We start from the raw sequence: 16,010 nt of genomic DNA on the forward strand, positions 1-16,010 counted from the left end.
GACGGACCGAAACGGACAACAAACCAGCAAAGCTTCAGCGACGAGTTGAATCCATCAGCTCGCTTTGTTACCATGGTCGTTCATGCTGAAGTCTCCTGTCACGCCAACTTTCGAGAACCAAGATCAGTAAATGTATCCTGGGTGAGCTTATCAGCACTCCAGACTGCAGATACGATGCGCTCGAGATATCGACTTGGCGATCAATCTGCACCTGCCGTCGCAGTGGTCTGGATGTGTTCATCAGTCCACTCGACAAGCAATTCGCTTTATTTGGCACAGTATTACGCAGGTCATCAGATGTCGACTCTATACACGAACGCCGAAGAAAAGCGATGTCCTACAGCAGCTTACGAAGATGCCACTCATGACATGTAGTTCTACAGTGCGCACGTTGTAATCGTGGCACCGTCCTTGTTCTGTTGGCTTGTGCGCCCATTTTGAGGCTCTGAGAGCCAGAACGAACTCAAGCTTGACCTCACCAAATTTGATCGGCGCCACTGAACCATCAAGTGACCTGGGAACAGCACATACTGCATTTCCTTCGCACCCATGGTTCCTCAATTCCTCTTGTCGATATGTTGATGTTGGGGACGGGCCAGCCGTTGCCGGGTGTCAGCGTCTGCATCCGGCGCCCGAATTTCCAGTGTTCGGGCTCTCTTGATCGGGCCGTTGGACTCGGCTTCACCCACGGGCGATATCCCCAACCCTATCGCAATTCGTTCGCATTGCAAACAAGACCACATTTCTGGGATCGCACTACTTCTTACGATTCGTTTATCGAGACCGATGGGTTCCAGGTCCATTCGACAATCCTCACAACATTTGTCATTTTGCGACTCACTAGCCTTGAACGGTTCCTTCACACATCTCGGAGGGTCCTGTTGCCGAACTGCTACTTATCAGCCGTGTCTCTGGGTCGGCTACGTTGTGGAACATCACGCCTTTCCAAGGTGAGCCATGATTGATAAGACTACCGTGACAACACATAGCGCAATCTTTGTTTCTGTGCACGTTATCAGGTCCAGACAAGGTCCCATCGCGGGGTAAGAAGGGCGTCTCTAGACACTCAACGGTGTGGACGGCGGCATGGACCGCACCGCTCAGAGCCATCAAGCCAAAACCTCAAGAAATCGCTGACGTGAGAAGGTCAAACCCATGGGTTTGGTTGAACCTCGATCGAAGATGGCGACCATGTCCGTCTTGAAACATGAGCGAGATTCGGTTCTCATCGACTTTTCAGGATCTCTCACTTGTCATCAGTCGAACGACTGCTACTATCTACCGTACTACAGCTGAAGACTGAACGGGTTCGAGTTCACACTGTCCACTCTACTCGGTACGGTTGCAGAAACGAAAGAAAATGTACCATTACATGCACAACATATTTCAAGAGACCATCTCGACCAGTCAAAGTACTGCCTAGGTGCCTTCTCATCACTTGCAACGTGCTCAGGCGTCACGCCTTCTCCGCAGATGCTGCATGCATGCCGGTCTCAACAGAACACCATAACCCCACTCGGCAACTTCCAGCTCGCATGTAAATGCCAGACACAGTGTATAGATGCGGAAACGAAGTAATTTGAGGATTGTGTGCTAATCAGCGCATGGATGCACTGTACTCGAGGCACGGCAGTATGAGGTGAGGTGAGGTGAGACGGGAAGGATGAGGGGTGCTTGCAGCACCACGCTTCGTAACATGCAAGTAGCAGGTCGGCGACAGACCGATGTCACGCAGGCTCAGCATACTTGATATGGATCCCCGTTCGATATGTCGCGACCGTCTAACAGGTAAGGGGAACCTGCTCACTCGCAAACAGGTCTCGCTAATCGTTTCTTGTCGCGCAGACCATATGTGACAACATCATAGCAGCTTTGTCAGCCTCACCTTATCAAATCAACGAATCCTAGTCATGTGACAGCAGCAGGGCTCTGTACGACATTTCTATGCTCACCAGTATTACCGCCACCTAATCTCCAAACACGCAGCGTAACCGCGCACATCTGCGCATGTTGTCTGTTTGGGAAGACCATTGAGCTCAACGAACAGGGCTCCCTGGTAGGATCTCGACCGTTGAAGTTTGAACAGCAACAGTAACAATAACAATGGTGACACCCATCATAATACTAACATCCCGTGTAGTAAGATGGGGTTCGAAGACAGCGCTTAACACACTGTTCAGCCTTGCAGCCAAAACAAGGTCTCCCTCTGGAAGTTTTACTGCAGACTGGGGTCGCAACTCGACCTGGGATCCTTATCCAGGACCCTTGCGGCGCTCGTCCAAAAGTGGACGAACAGGTGGCACTTGCAGCAATACAGCTTAGCGACCTCGGCTGCACGCACACGCCTGCTTTTCTTAGCACACCTCGCCCGCAGTTGCCCCACCAGCGAGAATCATATCTCATGTTGCAGCATCTCACCTGCAAAGTACATCCTTCACACATGACGCCAAGCCTGATGGAAAGATGGTAAGATAGTATGACACCATCGCCTCTTGTAACAGTGAGGAAAGAGACTCAGGAATAAGATGGAAAGGAACGGAGTTGAGCGTCTCGGTATTTGTTGACTGCCCTGGCTTACCATCCGGAGTGGCAATGCCCCAACAATCAAACACAGATTGCGCAACACGATCCACACACCACCTAGGCCATTGATTTGTGTCGTGCATGACAAGTACTGCACGACAATCAGGGTCTGCCAAAATCCTCAACAGCCACACTCTGCTTTCGGACGTGTTGAGGCCCAGAACTTCAGAAGAGGTGGGGCGTGGGGCGGGCCGTTAGATGGTATGGGTTAGATGAGTGTGGGTTGGCTATCTGATGCCGTGAAGGATTTTATGATGTGACAGGGGGATGATGGAGGGTGATGTTGCTGTGCATATAGCATGCACGCAAGACAACGGACCGTGAGGATTGCGTATGCAGTCTGGGGCGAGATGCAGAGTGAACAGACTGGGGCAAGATGCGGAGTGAACAGACTGGGGCAAGATGCGGAGTCAACAGACTGGGGAGCTTGATGTGGATCGAAAGCACACGAGCAGTGTTTGTTCATGTCGAACATGCTGTTGACAGCGACAAGGTGGAGCATAGAATCCTAAGTGGATACGTGCAGCTCAGGGTTTTGCAAGACGGTACACCACACACACTACGGTCCGGACTTGGGTGGTTTCTAACGCCGGCCCGAGATCTGTACCATGGGGCCGCGAGGTAAGTCAGACAACGGACTCTTGACCTGACGGCCCGGATACGATCTCGAAGATCAGTGTTCACCTGCGCTGAGATAAACTTCCCAGTCTTACTCAAACACAATAGTCCACCCATACTCAAACTCTCAAAACTGGAGACAACCCGCCATCTCCGGACTCCACATCCCCAATCCCTTCACTCCCGCGCCCCATTTCCATCGCTTTGCATACATTCACGGCCGCTACCGTCTAGGTGCGTAGATGAGGCCCGCGGCACAGCTTTGGCCGCGACTACAAGTTGTTGAGGGTGGGTCGTCGCGACTCAGTCCCTCCGATATGAAGCTCTTGGTCTGCAAGGCTCGAGGAGCCGCTGGCCTCGTCTTGTACATGCAAGGCATCACTCCCCAGGGAGGATATGTGGGTCCTGCATAAGCCACGGGAGTCGGCCTGGATGTGAGTGCAGCGGAGCTTGGTGATCTGGAGGCCAGTCGGCGGGAGGTGAGTTGCTAGACGGTAGTTCCAGAGAGGCGAAGTCCGGTATAAGTGATTGGGTGGGGTGGTAAGGGTGAACAAAGATTTTCGAGATGTGCGTTAGACGCGGGAAGTCTGTTTGTGTGGGCGGGTGTTGTAACCGGAGATGGTGGCGGAGTTACTTTTTCGACAATATTTGTAAGATGGACTCCGAGGAGGCACGGCATGAGAGATAGTGGAATTGGCCCTCAAGTTTTGTTAAGGTGGATCAATGAATCTTCAGTATGGCTACGAACACCGTCGACTATCAAAAGCTTCGAAAGTTTGGAAAATTGCTCTGATAGTGCTGTGCTGGCTTTGGACAACGTTTGCATTCAAACGCCAACACTGTCAATCTTGAATATGACGTCTCTTGAAAAGGCACAAGTTGCGAGCGATGATCCGCGCCGGCAAGCAGAAGCAGGGTCTGATCGTGTCGAGTTGCTGGTCCTGAATCACAGGTTCTTCAGAAACGCTTGTCGCAATCAGACAGTCGTTACAGCCGTACTAGCCGTTGCATTTTTTGGTAAGCTTCTAGCTTTGTCAACCTGCGTGTGAGCAAATTATTATTTGAGGACTTGGTCAGACATAGCGCGACGGAGATGCGAGCAATATCTTCAGTCTCAGCAACGCGAGGCTGCATCATCTCAATCTAGAGAACCACAATTCCGCAAGCATCTCAATGTTCGCCTCCCATCGTGATCATTTTTCGATGGGCCAGCCTCACAGATGATCGCCTTGTTGGGACTCTTTCGGACCGTGAAGATCGCACCACCATACGTCACACCCTGCAACATTACGACGAGCGTTCACACCTGTGTGTCTGCTTGCGTGCCAAATCCAGCGATAACACGTACCACGGAACGCTTCGCACATGGAACCTCGCTCACTCGCCATCCAGTGCAGATCTTTGCGGCTCTCCCAATCTTCCGTGGCGCTTCTTAGCGCTTGGAAGGGCCATGCATCGTCTTGAACCCTGGGGTTTTCATGTGAAAGAGGACCCTAGCCACAGCGCTGATCACGGTCTCGGCTTGCCGTCTTGGCAAAGAGGGGTCCGACCTGGGCTGTGTCGATCAAAACGTGATATGGTAAGATGAGCCCATGGGCTGAGATGGTTCGTGGTTGACAAGAGAGCCAACTGCACCCCGCAATCGATGTAAGGCGGGGGAAAATGTGGGCAATGAACCGTTTAAGCTCGCCTTGTGCTGTCAGCGTGCAGAGTGAGTCGTTGCATTCATCGGTGGTGCTGAGGGTTTTGGTTGTGTTATGGAAATTGGTGTCAGGGCCGAACCAGCGGGGGCCGAGAGCGGAGGTGTGGAGAGGTACATCCAGGTACTTGGAGGTACATGTTACCGTCTCCTCAATTTGTAAACTTTCTGCACCCCGGAAATGCATGCATCTGTGCCAACGCTGCACGCTGAGAGTGTTCGGTGGTGCGATCTGTAGGTTGCACTTTCTGTTGGGATCGTGAGACCTTTTCGTGGTAATGATGAGATTTGAGAGTTTCGAACTGGTGAAGCTCGACAGCACGTCTAGGGTTGTCGTCGTCAGTAGTGGCTTGGAGATGGCTCGGAGATCAATGAAAGTTGGATAATCACGACACGTGATTGGGCACTAGGGCGTCGTGAAGCTATGACGAAGTTTCGCGACTTCCATTCACGTCAACCCGAATTTCCACGTAAACAGTCGCGTGCTCTATTGTAAGCTTAGACGAACTTTCAATCGCAGTATGCACTCCGCAATGCACTCTCTGATACATATATACAGCACGCCATGGCGCCGTCCAGAGCAATTCTTATTCGCCGCATAACCTCCGCATGTGTACAGCCCCAGATTCGTATGCGCACCGGCGCGCGTCTGCTCTCGACATCAGCAACCGCAGTCAGGCCTCAGTGCATACGTGCGACCGCAATACCGCGATTCCAGACTACACATGCTTCTACACGAGCGTACAGTGCGCAAGCAAGTGGTGCACCGGAACCACCAGACTTTCTGAATGAGGCCGAACTACACATCTTCAACAAGATCAGGGGGGAGCTTGAACCTACAAAACTCGAGGTGCGTGGACAGCTTGCTTGGGAGGAGGCCTGAGAGTGCTGGCGAACGGTGTGCGTGAAATTGTTGAGACGCACGTCATCTATCACTACGATGCGGCCAGCGGCTTTGTCTGTTGTCAGACGCGGGACGGAGATGTCAAGAACGGCAAGCCGAGGATACCGAAGCAAGAGCCGCGACAGTAGCATTGGGAATAGACACGAGACGTTGTGCGAATGGTACGCTGACCCAACTTCCAGGTCCAAGACATCAGCGGCGGCTGCGGCTCCATGTACGCGATCGAGATCGAGTCGGCCAAGTTCAAGGGCTTAACGGTGATCAAGCAGCACAAGCTGGTTAACCAGGTGCTGAAGGAGGAGATCGCACAGTGGCATGGTGTTCAGCTCCGGACAAGAGCGACATAAGAGAAGGGCGGCAGAATATGTACATTTTGTAAGAGTACTGTATCACCTGATGTATACGAAGCAATGCAAACCATGGCACCCTGCTAATAGACTCACTGCAGCGAAGTCTATAGTTCGACTACCACAAGATGGCAGGAACTATCTCATTCTCGTACACAATCCAGGAGGTAGTCACGACTGCTATTGGCAACTGAACCACAATATTAGTCATGCACGTTCCCTACAAAGTTGTTGGTCTCGAGTACTTGGTTCGCCAAATTGCTAAAACGAATGCGAACCGGTATTGCACCCCGGGACGCTGAACAGCAGACCTAACAATAGGTGTTTGACTTCCTGGTGGAACTTTCTGGATTACCGTGTATGCGGTAGAGTTATAATTCAAGGTTTTGGATTGGAAACCGATTGTGTTGGAGTCATATCACAACCGCGGACCAACCTTATGAACGTCGAGGTGTTCTATGGCTAGCGAAGAGCTGCTCATACCCGTCATGCAGGACAGCGGTGAGGGATAGCAAACAACCTCACCAGGAACCTATACAATGAGCTCCTCCGTGGTCATCCCCATCTCCCACATCTTCACATCGTCACCTCATCGGACATTGCAAATCTCCTGCCATCCCGCCCTATCACAATGCTACATCACAATTTTCCTTTGTTTTAGGTTCAGATTGGGAGTTTGGGTTGATCCGAATGTATTTAGATATGTAGCTGGCCGGCCTTCTACACCAGATAGGGCGAGGACTCCTTCACAGACACCTGCCTCCTTGTTGGCCTCTCACCTCCTCCTCAACCTGGGCAGATGCAGTCTGTGCCCCCAATCAAAGCGTTCAAACAAAACATAACCGCATGCAATGAAGTGACAGTATAGACTATAATTATTCTTGAGGTATTTTCTTTCGAATACTACAAAATCTTTCCATCGGTCCACTCTGCCTCCATCTTTACACACACGTATTCTCCAAAACTCCATCAAGATTTTAAGAAATACCAGCTTCTTCTCACCACTCAAAATGAACACATACAACATGTCGATTCCTCATCGCCGAGCAAGTTCTCTTCAGGCAATCAACTTCGCCGACGGAAGCACCCTTCTCATGTCACAAGAGCAAATCGCCTCCATGAACGCCGACGCCATGAGCAGAGCAGGCGCTCTAGCTGCCGCCAAAAATGCCGCTCAGAGATGCCAGTCTTCCGCTGCCAACAATAGTGAAGCAAATACCTCCAACACCCGCCCGCCTTCACGATTCAATTTCCGCATCACACGTCATGGCAGACAAGCCCAACCGACCGATCCTTCACCTCCTCCTTCATATACCTCGGAAATATATCGACAAGAAATTCCTGCCGTGCAGTTCGAAGGGGTATCGCCTACCTCCGGACGGAACGAATATTTTCAAGAGGCCCCGATTGTTCAAGTGGCCGAAGCAGCATCGACTGCCTCCGAGCTCAAATTTGATGTCTGGGTCTTCTTCCTGGTTCTGCTGTTGATTTTCGTGGTTGTTTATATGGGCAAGGCATATTTGGCCAAAGAGCCAGCTACGCACAAACGCTTGGGCCAGCTTCTTATGGAGAGTGTTTGCAGGGGTATGAGTATTCAAGCGTGTATGGAAATCGTTAAGTCTGGAAAGGTGGAACTAGGAAGATAGTAGTGATTCGTTGCGAGGCTTGGTTTTTTTCCAGGCAGTGTGGAGGTATTCGAGTATTTTTCCATGGTTGATAGATGTGCTCGATGGAAACTTGCTCACATCATGAACCATGGATCAACATCGCTGCACCTCAACTCACCAGACCTGACCCTGAATACCTCCTAGCTATATGTGCTCCTAAACTTCTAAACTTCGCCGTCCGTTGACACACTCTGCAACACATCACGAGTTATTATCTACCCGCCTGCACCGACATCATCACCACCAAATCCTCCAATATCTGTCCCGTAACGCGCATTCCACGCGCCCACACGCGCCCAAAAACGGATTTCCTCGACACCAGCCGTCTTCCATCACCTCCGCCTTCTTACACATTCGACCGTATCACCGACCCTCACGCCGATATCGAAGCCGCCAGGCCGCCACCACTTCCACCCACAAACACAAACGTAGGTCCATCTGCTGCAGCAAGCTCTGCTGATTTCTGCTCGCACTTCTTGTATCGGCGGTATCATGGGGTTCATCATCGCGATAGTCCTCGGTCCTCATTTGGATTGCAGTCTGGAGGAGAACCGCGAGCGCTGCAAGGAAGCCGAGGAGGCTGTGAGGCTGGCACAAGAGAGCATGTCCGGGTGGATGTCGGGGAGTCCACCTTGGTATGCGACGTATGGGCATGAAGACTGGATTAGGTTGTGGGATAGAGCGACGGAAATGCTTACTCGAGCCCACTTTTGAATTTGGGATCTTCCCGTAATTAGGACCGAGGCGATGGACGAGCAATCTTCCACGAGTTCAATACAATGAAAAGACTCGAACTTCAATTCCGTGCAGTGCTGCAAAATTATGATTATTTAAGTCCCACAAGAAGCAGCAGGCGACGAACAGGGAGACGTAGTGTTCAGCGGCGTGGCGCTCGACTTGTACTCATTACCCCAATCGCCTTTCCCCTGAAACCCTCCTTCTTCAGATTGCACTCCAAACAAGCCACCCCTCGCCTGTCCGACCTTTCGACTTGTTCCTTCCAAATTTGTGCACTCAGACAGCCTCACCATTCCTCCAAATCACCACCCTCTCATACCGTCGTTTCTGCCGTCCAAGCTGCTTCCGCTGAAGGTACCAACTCATACTCACGCCACCGATGAACGCAAATCCAAAACCACCAGCAAGAACATAGAGCATCATGTGGTCGTCCAACTGGCCGGCATCCCACCTCTTGAGCAGTACGTTGACGCGCCTGGTCAGTGGGGGTAGAGTCGCGAGCTTGTCAGTGCCATTTTCGTCGTTCTCCTTCGAGGGAGAGAGCTGATCCGGCGACAACGGATCGAAGATCTTGGCGCAAAAGACTACGATGAAGAGTGTGAGGAGAACGAGGTAGAATAGAGCTGAAAAGAAGTGGAGAGAACACAGGAAGCGGCACTTCGAGCAGCGTGTGTTGGATTCGTTGTGTTCGGGCGCATCCTGGCAAATTGGCGGTGAAGTGGTTGGTGGTATGGTTGGGTGAGGACGAAGAGGGTAGGCGTCAGCGTTTTTGGCCATTCTTTCGGTGAAGGGTGAGGCTGGTGAGTCAGACATCTTGGAAACGGTGATGTCGTCTTGGTGTGGTGCGAAATGCAGATTTTGTTAATGATGTTAGGACGCCATGCAGTCGATATGATGTATGACTGTTCGATGTTGTACTTGCCAGGAAAGATGCAGGAACTCCAATCCTTTTCTTTACTGTTCCCTGCGTAGGTGTTCTCTGCGCGTCCCTGTCTCAATTTTTTCTATCCCCACTTCGAATCATGGTTCCAGCTGAACCCTCAAATCCTACTCTTCCGTTCCTCGTCACTGTGTTCGACAAAACCAGTTTCTCGTGGGTCGAACTTCCTTCGATACCGCAATCATGTCAAAAGGATTTCGCTTAAGGAACTCGTTTAAATCCCTGGCGTCTTGACGCGTAACGAGATGAGATTGATTGCCCACATAAGAAAGACTGTGAGACAGAAGAGACCCATGATCATTCCCAGATCTTCGGGTGAGGACTCCCGAATTTCTTCTCCTTTTGTTTTTGTAGTGGCAATTTGCTCTGTGGTCCAACTACAAGCATCCAGTGTTCCCTTGCGGTGGGCTGGTGTTGTCATGTCTGTGAGAGTCTCCTGGGAGGAAAGTGAACAAGGTGTGAGGCCAGGGTCTTGTGGTGAAATCTGGGTGGATGCATCCTGAGTCTCGCCTAGGAATGGCTGGGTCTCATCTTGTTCGATAGAGCTCCAAGAGAAAAGGGAAAGGGAGCGAGCCCGCGTGTCGCGAGTTGAAGGGTCAAAGAGGCCTTGTAGGGGATTTGTCTGTGATTGATTGTGATTGAGGGCTTCTGGGAGTGTCGTGTTGCGTATCGTGAGGAATGATTGGTGGAGGAGGGGTGGAGGAGCTGTGGTTAGGCTCTCCCTCTTATGTGGTTACCACACTTCGTCGTCCCGGACTCTCAGATGATTACGTGCCCTCGACCCGACCGAACATTCAACTCATCCTCCCGCCTCTTCCTCACAACTCGGTTTTGCAAAACCACTGCCCTATAGGGTGACGTGGCCCCAACCTTGCACCTGTCTCCGGAGCAAGTTTGCCCTCATTCTCCTCAAGCTCGGCGATAATGCCAACGGCTACCACCATCACGATGACCAGGAGGAAGAAGGCGATACCCGTGAAGAAGACTACGAGGTCGAAAGGTACCTCATCGAGTTGTTCGGCTGTTACTTGTGTTGAAGCGTCTCGAGTTTCGGTCCGGCGGGCACGTGGTTCGGTGTCGCCGAGGGTGTCCCAGGAGGAGTCCAAGGAGGATGAGGAGTGTGCCATGGTGGGAAAAGAAGCTGATACTGAAAGCTCGTCGAGAGCGCGACGATACTTGAAGAGTGCGAAGTAGTTCCAAGGCGAACATACGATTGTGACGAAAGGTGCTACTTCCGCGGAGGATTATTTCCTGCGTTTTATCAGGGTACAGTTGTGAACCATGGGACACGGCGAAGGGAACGCAGGAACGAGATCCAGATCCTTGCTAACCTGGTAAATTGCACATACATTGTAAAGTCGGCTGTAGATATATCTATATCGTACAATTCCTTTCTTTCGCCGTTATGCACCTTGCTAGCGCGCTTGCTAAACATCGAAGACACAAAATGAGCTCGAATTTACAGTAGTAGTGACGCATGAAAACCACCCATGTATATATCGCCCATGCCCTGAATTCAAACGTCAAAATGATCGCGGCGAGCCGCGTGCGTGAGATGCTTTAGTAGCGCTCAGGTCTGGTTCGCTCAGCCCCCGCCCCTAGTCCTTGCGCTCCGCCTGGTGCTCGTCCCGTTCGCAGTAGGACTGTTGGTCTTCGCTTCTGCCAAAGCCCCATTGACCTTCGCCTTACCCTTCGCGACAGGCTTGGCTGCCTTGCTAGCTTTTACTGGTGTGCTCTTTGCCGAGTTGGCTTTTGTTGGTGCCGTTGTTTTCGCCGGCGTGGTATTCTTGCGATTCTGTGCGACGGGAGACGACTTCGCTGCATTCGTTGCCTTCGCTGTCCGACCTCGCGCTCCCCGCTTAGGCAACACGGGATCTGGCGATGCTTCGGCCTCATCGGCTTCTGATGCTTCCGCTTCCGCCTCAGGCTCCTCAGCTTCGACTTCCTCTGCTTCTGCCATCTCGACATCCTCTTCAGGCGCAGGCGTCGATTCGTCTGCTTCCTCCTCTTCCGCTTCTTGCTCTTCAACTTGCTCTACCGCATCTGCACCAGCATCGACGTCCTCATCGTCGCTGCTGACTTCGACGTAGCTCTTGCTAACATTGCTCTTTCGCCCACTCTTCCTCTCTGGCTTACTCTCAGGCACAATCTGCCCGTCGTCGCTTTCTTCATCGTCATTGCTTGTAGCTCGCTTTTTCCTAGGTGTCTTGATCGGCCTTCCTTTCTTCTCCTTCTTTGGCCTATCGCCCTTGGGCTTCTTCTTACGTGCACCCTCAGCACCATCGGTAGCCTTCCTCTTCTTGCTGCGAATCGCTTTGCGGACCAGCGGATCAAGTTCCTCGACCAGGTCCTCATCGATCCATGTCTTCTTCGCAATCTCTTGTGCGCGTTCGTGCGATTCGAGGGCACGGAAGATGCCAGACGGCAACCGCATCTTGCCAGGCCAAGACTGCATGGTCCAGCTATTCTGCTCTTCCCATGAGCGGATGAGTGCTTGTGAGAGGTCGGACAGAACATATAGGTTCTCGTCTGCTTGCTTCGATGGAGCAATGCCATCTGCCACGCCTTTGACACGTTGTGCGACATGGAAGATGAGCGAAAGGTTGTCCTCTGTGGCAACACATTTGAGGTAGTATAGTATATACTCAGACATGAGCTTGAGTGTGGCTGACTCCGTATCAAAGTCAGGGTGATGGGCGAGCAGGCTAAGAAGGCGGGCAAAGACGGTTTCGAGAACCGTTTCTTTGCGAGTTGCGAAAGTGGCGCGGCGAGAGCGAATCCATGTCAATGTGCTCTCCTTCACGCCTCGCTCAGGCTCGTGGGCGAAGAAGAAAAGGATGGTGTAGAATCGAGGGGGCAGGCGGTTCTGGCCGAGGTACTTCATCAGCTTTTCGGCGAAGAGTCTGCGAACTTGGGGACATGGGTCGTGGGTGACGAGAGCCAGCTGTACGAAGTCTGCGGGCTTCAAGAGGGCGTCCAGGCGCTTGTTAGTCGACAGCTTGAGCAGTGCATGAGCTGCCAATAGTCTTTGACGAGATTTATGCCCTGCGGGTGTGTCGTTCGATTCTGATGTCTCGCCGTTGTCTTTGACGAGCCGGTTGAGCAAGGCGTATGTGCTGGTAGCGGCTTCATCCAGGTCAGCGTCGGACGGGAGAGAGCGCAAACGGTTGATGAGGATCTTCAACGCCCAGGCTCTGCCTAAAATATCATCATCTGGTGTCTCCATCCAGTCAGCGTCAGCCTCCTCGGTGGCGAGGTGCGGTTCATGGAGGACCTTCTCGATCGCAATCTCGATGATAGAATCCATGTTGTCCCCACACTCGGTCTGGGCAAGCAATACTAGTTGACTGAGCGCAGCAAGCTTCGTCAACCAATGGTCACCGTTGTACTTGAAGCCCTTGATGCTCTTGTCCAGTATCTCCTTGGCGTGCAGCTCTTTCTTGTTGTCGCTATGCATGATGATGGTGATGGCATGCTTCGCTGCTTGTGCCGGTGTGCCGTACTGCGCAAAGTTGAGGAAGCTCTGTACTAGCTTGCGCCCGTCTTTGGTGTTCACAGGGATGTCACTAGGGAACTTTTTCGCAAAAGCTGCACATGCTTTCAAGTCCTCGACTGCACCGGGAGGGTTCGGCGTCTTCGCCGTTGGCGCCTCGCTCTCGAGCGTCCTGCAAAGATCCTTGACGTGTGTGGAGAAGACCTTCGGGTGCCTGAGGGAGATTTCCTTCAACAGCTCATGGGCAGTGGCGCCCAGACCCTTATCGTCTGTTCGCGTGTACTCAATAATGGCGGAGACATGACTCTTGTTGTAGCACAGCAGGGCGACACGGTAGAGCAGAGGGTTCAGCACGTCAAGGAGGGTAGCACCCGGTCCATCCTCAATGCGCTTACGCAGCTCTTTCTACAAAAGTGTTAGCACAAGACATTAAGCATGGTGGAGTAAAACATACGATGGACTTGAAGACCCTACGATAGTCACTCGCAGGGTCCATGCAGAAGCGTATCAAAGCATATGCACGGCGATCATGTGCCTTTGCAAACTTCCACAACTCGTCGGTGGTCTTTGTCGGTTCAGGCAGCGTTCTGGCGTAGTATGCGATAAGACCACTCAACCTGGTCTTGATATCCTTGTCTTCCTTGTTGACGACACCGCCGTTGTATTTCTCGCAGACCTGCAGGAAGCCCTCCAGGATCCCAGCACCTTGCACTTGGTTGCTTTGCTTAACGAAGTAGACCTTCTTGGCCTTCTCACTGAGTCCATTGACCAGAACGAGTTGCCGTTCTGTTCGAAGCTTGTCCAGCTCAGCTTCGGTGCAGCCTTGATCGCCGTTCGTTTGGCTGTCCTTGACCACTTGTGACGCACCATTCGTAGCTGCGCGGGGTTTGATTGGCGGGTAGCCAAGCGGCAGAAGAGATTCGAACAAGGCTGTGTCGACCTGAACGTTGATGTCTGCATCGTTGACGTAGTACGCTTCGAGAATTCTTGAGGGAATCGATCCAAGCAAGTTATTGACGATTTCATCGCCCTCGGCGATCGCACCCGAAGCTACACCCCAGATGCGACCAATGAGCCTTGTCGTCTCTGAGTGGATGATGCTCTTCTTGTCCTTGACTCGATCTGCGAGGTTAGAGAGGATCGAACCAGACTCTGATATGCTGCCGTTGCTGCCTAGCTTGCGAACAATGTCATCAAAGCTGAAGAGCTCAACAGCTTTGACCGCCGCCAGTCGCACTTTCTCGTCACTATCGATCAAGCACTCGGCAAACGACTTGAGAAGACTTTGCTCTTCTTCGGGATCCAGTCCAATGCCGCCAGCTGATGTAGTCAATATGCGGCCCACGGCGGTTGTCCAGGAAGCTCGAATGATGGGTGATTTATCATTCCTGCGCTGTAAGAACGAGTGGTATGCAACGGGGTGCTGCGTTGGGAAAGAATTGATGGAGGTGGGCGTAGTAAGGAAGTCGAACGGCCGCGCAGCATCTGAGCGCGCGAGGCTTTGAGATGGATATGCAACGGGATCCATCTGCGGCGGTGGAGGAGGTCCTGCTGCTCCAATGCCAGAGATCATGTCACCCAGAGTCTCGGTCGCCAGTTGGCGAAGCTGCACGTTTTCTGTCCCGAGCTCGTCCACCAGATGCGGAACTATATCTTGCAGCACACCTGGACAGCATTTCCAGAGCTCTCGCAGTAGCCTGTGCGCCTTCTTCGCCTCGTTGATATCCTCGTCGGAGGGGCCCTTGACCCCATCGTCATCAGCGTCCTCGCTTCCTGCTCGGTTTCGCTTGAACGATGGTCCTGAATTTGTGAAGTCGACGATGACAGAGCTGAAGTAGTTGCCGATCAGACGTGCCATCTTGTCCTGGTTGTTGTTGCACACACTCTTGGCCATGTTGTACGCCGGTGGCGCCTCCTTCCGCCGCAACGTTGTCTGTTTCGCGTCGACTGGCGCGCTCTTCCTGCCCTTGGAGCTGCCCAGTGTGACGGGGTCTGCCCAGAGGAACTGAGCGACGATGATGTCCACCACGTCATGCGGGACAGCCCCCGTCTCGTCTATGATGGTGGAGAGGACCTCGGTCATGTTGTGCTCGACGTTCTTGCTGAGCTCCTCGGCACTGTCGTTCTTAGACGGACCGGAGAGGACGTCGAAGCACGTCGTGAACAGGGCTGTTGTGAGGGCTTCGGAGCCAGGGATGTCGTTGATGAGCAGTATGCTCTTCCACTCGGCGAGCGAGCGCAGGACGTACATGTGCTGGCTGTTGTAGGGATGCGAGGGGTCGGCGAGGAGGGGCAGTAGTTTTGTGATGATGACCGAGAAGATTTCCTGGCCATACACGTTAACATTGGCTTGTGTCGTGGTATGGTTGCAAGCATACCTTCAACTTGGCTGCCGGGTAGGGCGCATCTGGCGCGAACAGCTTGAGCATGTCGACGAGACAGCAACATGTCCAGGCGCGCACGCCTGCGTCCTTGTGCTGCAACAAGCTCTGGTTTGCCAATTCCTGCGCAACCGGCTTCAGCGACTCGGCATGTGCCTCCTCTTGGTCGATTGTCCGCAGCTCGTTCAGCAGTGTCTCGAGGCGCGCCAGCAGGTCGCCCACGCTGATTTGCTTCCCTGGCCGCCCCACCAGCGGCTGCTTGAACTTCAGTTGCCGGAGCCCATCTCGTTCCTCTTCCTCCTCCTGCTCCACTTCAGGCTCCTCCTCTTCAACAGCTTCTACCGCCGCTGCAGCGCTGCGCCGGCTGCGTGGAGCCATGTCGCGTGTTGGCGCGTTCGAATGCAGGGATTGTTATGCCAGCGTGGAGGTGTGCAGGATGTGTAGTTGCACGCGCTGAGAGCTGGCTGAATTGCGCGCGCCGAGAGAAAAGCTGGGGCGCGACGCGGTGATGATGATGCCTTTGCTCGGTGAGAGAGCATCGAGGGGAGCTGTTTCCGCCCAAGCGTGACGCGCTAGCAAGCATGCACACGCGCCTGCCCGCCAGCGCTCCACCGGCAGCTCGAGCCGAACTCTGACCTTT

General features: G+C 52.9%; 5 protein-coding genes across 5 annotated transcripts; 1 reads left to right on the plus strand and 4 right to left on the minus strand.

The window, feature by feature from the left end:
• Nucleotides 1-691: 691 nt before the first annotated feature.
• BU25DRAFT_409333 (uncharacterized protein) lies at nucleotides 692-1,484 on the minus strand. The gene has a single exon (XM_033706029.1). It carries the CDS (start codon nucleotides 1,108-1,110, stop codon nucleotides 841-843), a length of 270 nt encoding a protein of 89 aa, XP_033563643.1. The 5' UTR covers nucleotides 1,111-1,484; the 3' UTR covers nucleotides 692-840.
• Nucleotides 1,485-5,243: 3,759 nt separating this feature from the next.
• Nucleotides 5,244-6,421, plus strand: BU25DRAFT_22124 (bola-like protein). The gene is made up of 3 exons (XM_033701322.1): nucleotides 5,244-5,392; nucleotides 5,460-5,750; nucleotides 5,987-6,421. The coding sequence occupies exons 2-3, from the start codon at nucleotides 5,466-5,468 to the stop codon at nucleotides 6,149-6,151; spliced, it is 450 nt and encodes a 149-aa protein (XP_033563644.1). The 5' UTR covers nucleotides 5,244-5,392; nucleotides 5,460-5,465; the 3' UTR covers nucleotides 6,152-6,421.
• A 2,411-nt stretch (nucleotides 6,422-8,832) lies between these two features.
• On the minus strand, nucleotides 8,833-9,369 carry BU25DRAFT_420292 (uncharacterized protein; the record flags this gene model as incomplete). The annotated part of the gene is made up of 1 exon (XM_033707998.1): nucleotides 8,833-9,369. The coding sequence occupies one exon, from the start codon at nucleotides 9,367-9,369 to the stop codon at nucleotides 8,833-8,835; it is 537 nt and encodes a 178-aa protein (XP_033563645.1).
• Nucleotides 9,370-10,314: 945 nt separating this feature from the next.
• BU25DRAFT_420293 (uncharacterized protein) lies at nucleotides 10,315-10,623 on the minus strand (the record flags this gene model as incomplete). The annotated part of the gene is made up of 1 exon (XM_033707999.1): nucleotides 10,315-10,623. One exon carries the CDS (start codon nucleotides 10,621-10,623, stop codon nucleotides 10,315-10,317), a length of 309 nt encoding a protein of 102 aa, XP_033563646.1.
• Nucleotides 10,624-10,860: 237 nt separating this feature from the next.
• BU25DRAFT_364695 (sister chromatid cohesion and DNA repair protein) lies at nucleotides 10,861-15,883 on the minus strand. Its single transcript, XM_033703796.1, has 3 exons — nucleotides 15,368-15,883; nucleotides 13,444-15,315; nucleotides 10,861-13,394 (listed from the first exon to the last, which is right to left on the minus strand). Exons 1-3 carry the CDS (start codon nucleotides 15,746-15,748, stop codon nucleotides 11,082-11,084), a joined length of 4,566 nt encoding a protein of 1,521 aa, XP_033563647.1. The 5' UTR covers nucleotides 15,749-15,883; the 3' UTR covers nucleotides 10,861-11,081.
• Nucleotides 15,884-16,010: the final 127 nt, after the last annotated feature.

The sequence above is a fragment of the Macroventuria anomochaeta genome (genome assembly GCF_010093625.1).
Source record: "Macroventuria anomochaeta strain CBS 525.71 unplaced genomic scaffold BU25scaffold_10, whole genome shotgun sequence".
In the NCBI taxonomy this organism is placed as follows: domain Eukaryota; kingdom Fungi; phylum Ascomycota; class Dothideomycetes; order Pleosporales; family Didymellaceae; genus Macroventuria; species Macroventuria anomochaeta.

Coding starts and splice junctions, on each gene's coding strand:
- BU25DRAFT_409333 (XM_033706029.1), bottom strand. CDS start 1,110: ATGGCTCTGAGCGGTGCGGTCCATGCCGCCGTCCACACCGTTGAGTGT.
- BU25DRAFT_364695 (XM_033703796.1), bottom strand. CDS start 15,748: ATGGCTCCACGCAGCCGGCGCAGCGCTGCAGCGGCGGTAGAAGCTGTT. Junction 15,316..15,367: donor ACCCGGCAGCCAAGTTGAAG/GTATGCTTGCAA, acceptor GTGTATGGCCAG/GAAATCTTCTCGGTCATCAT. Junction 13,395..13,443: donor GTAGGGTCTTCAAGTCCATC/GTATGTTTTACT, acceptor ACACTTTTGTAG/AAAGAGCTGCGTAAGCGCAT.
- BU25DRAFT_22124 (XM_033701322.1), top strand. CDS start 5,466: ATGGCGCCGTCCAGAGCAATTCTTATTCGCCGCATAACCTCCGCATGT. Junction 5,751..5,986: donor TTGAACCTACAAAACTCGAG/GTGCGTGGACAG, acceptor CCCAACTTCCAG/GTCCAAGACATCAGCGGCGG.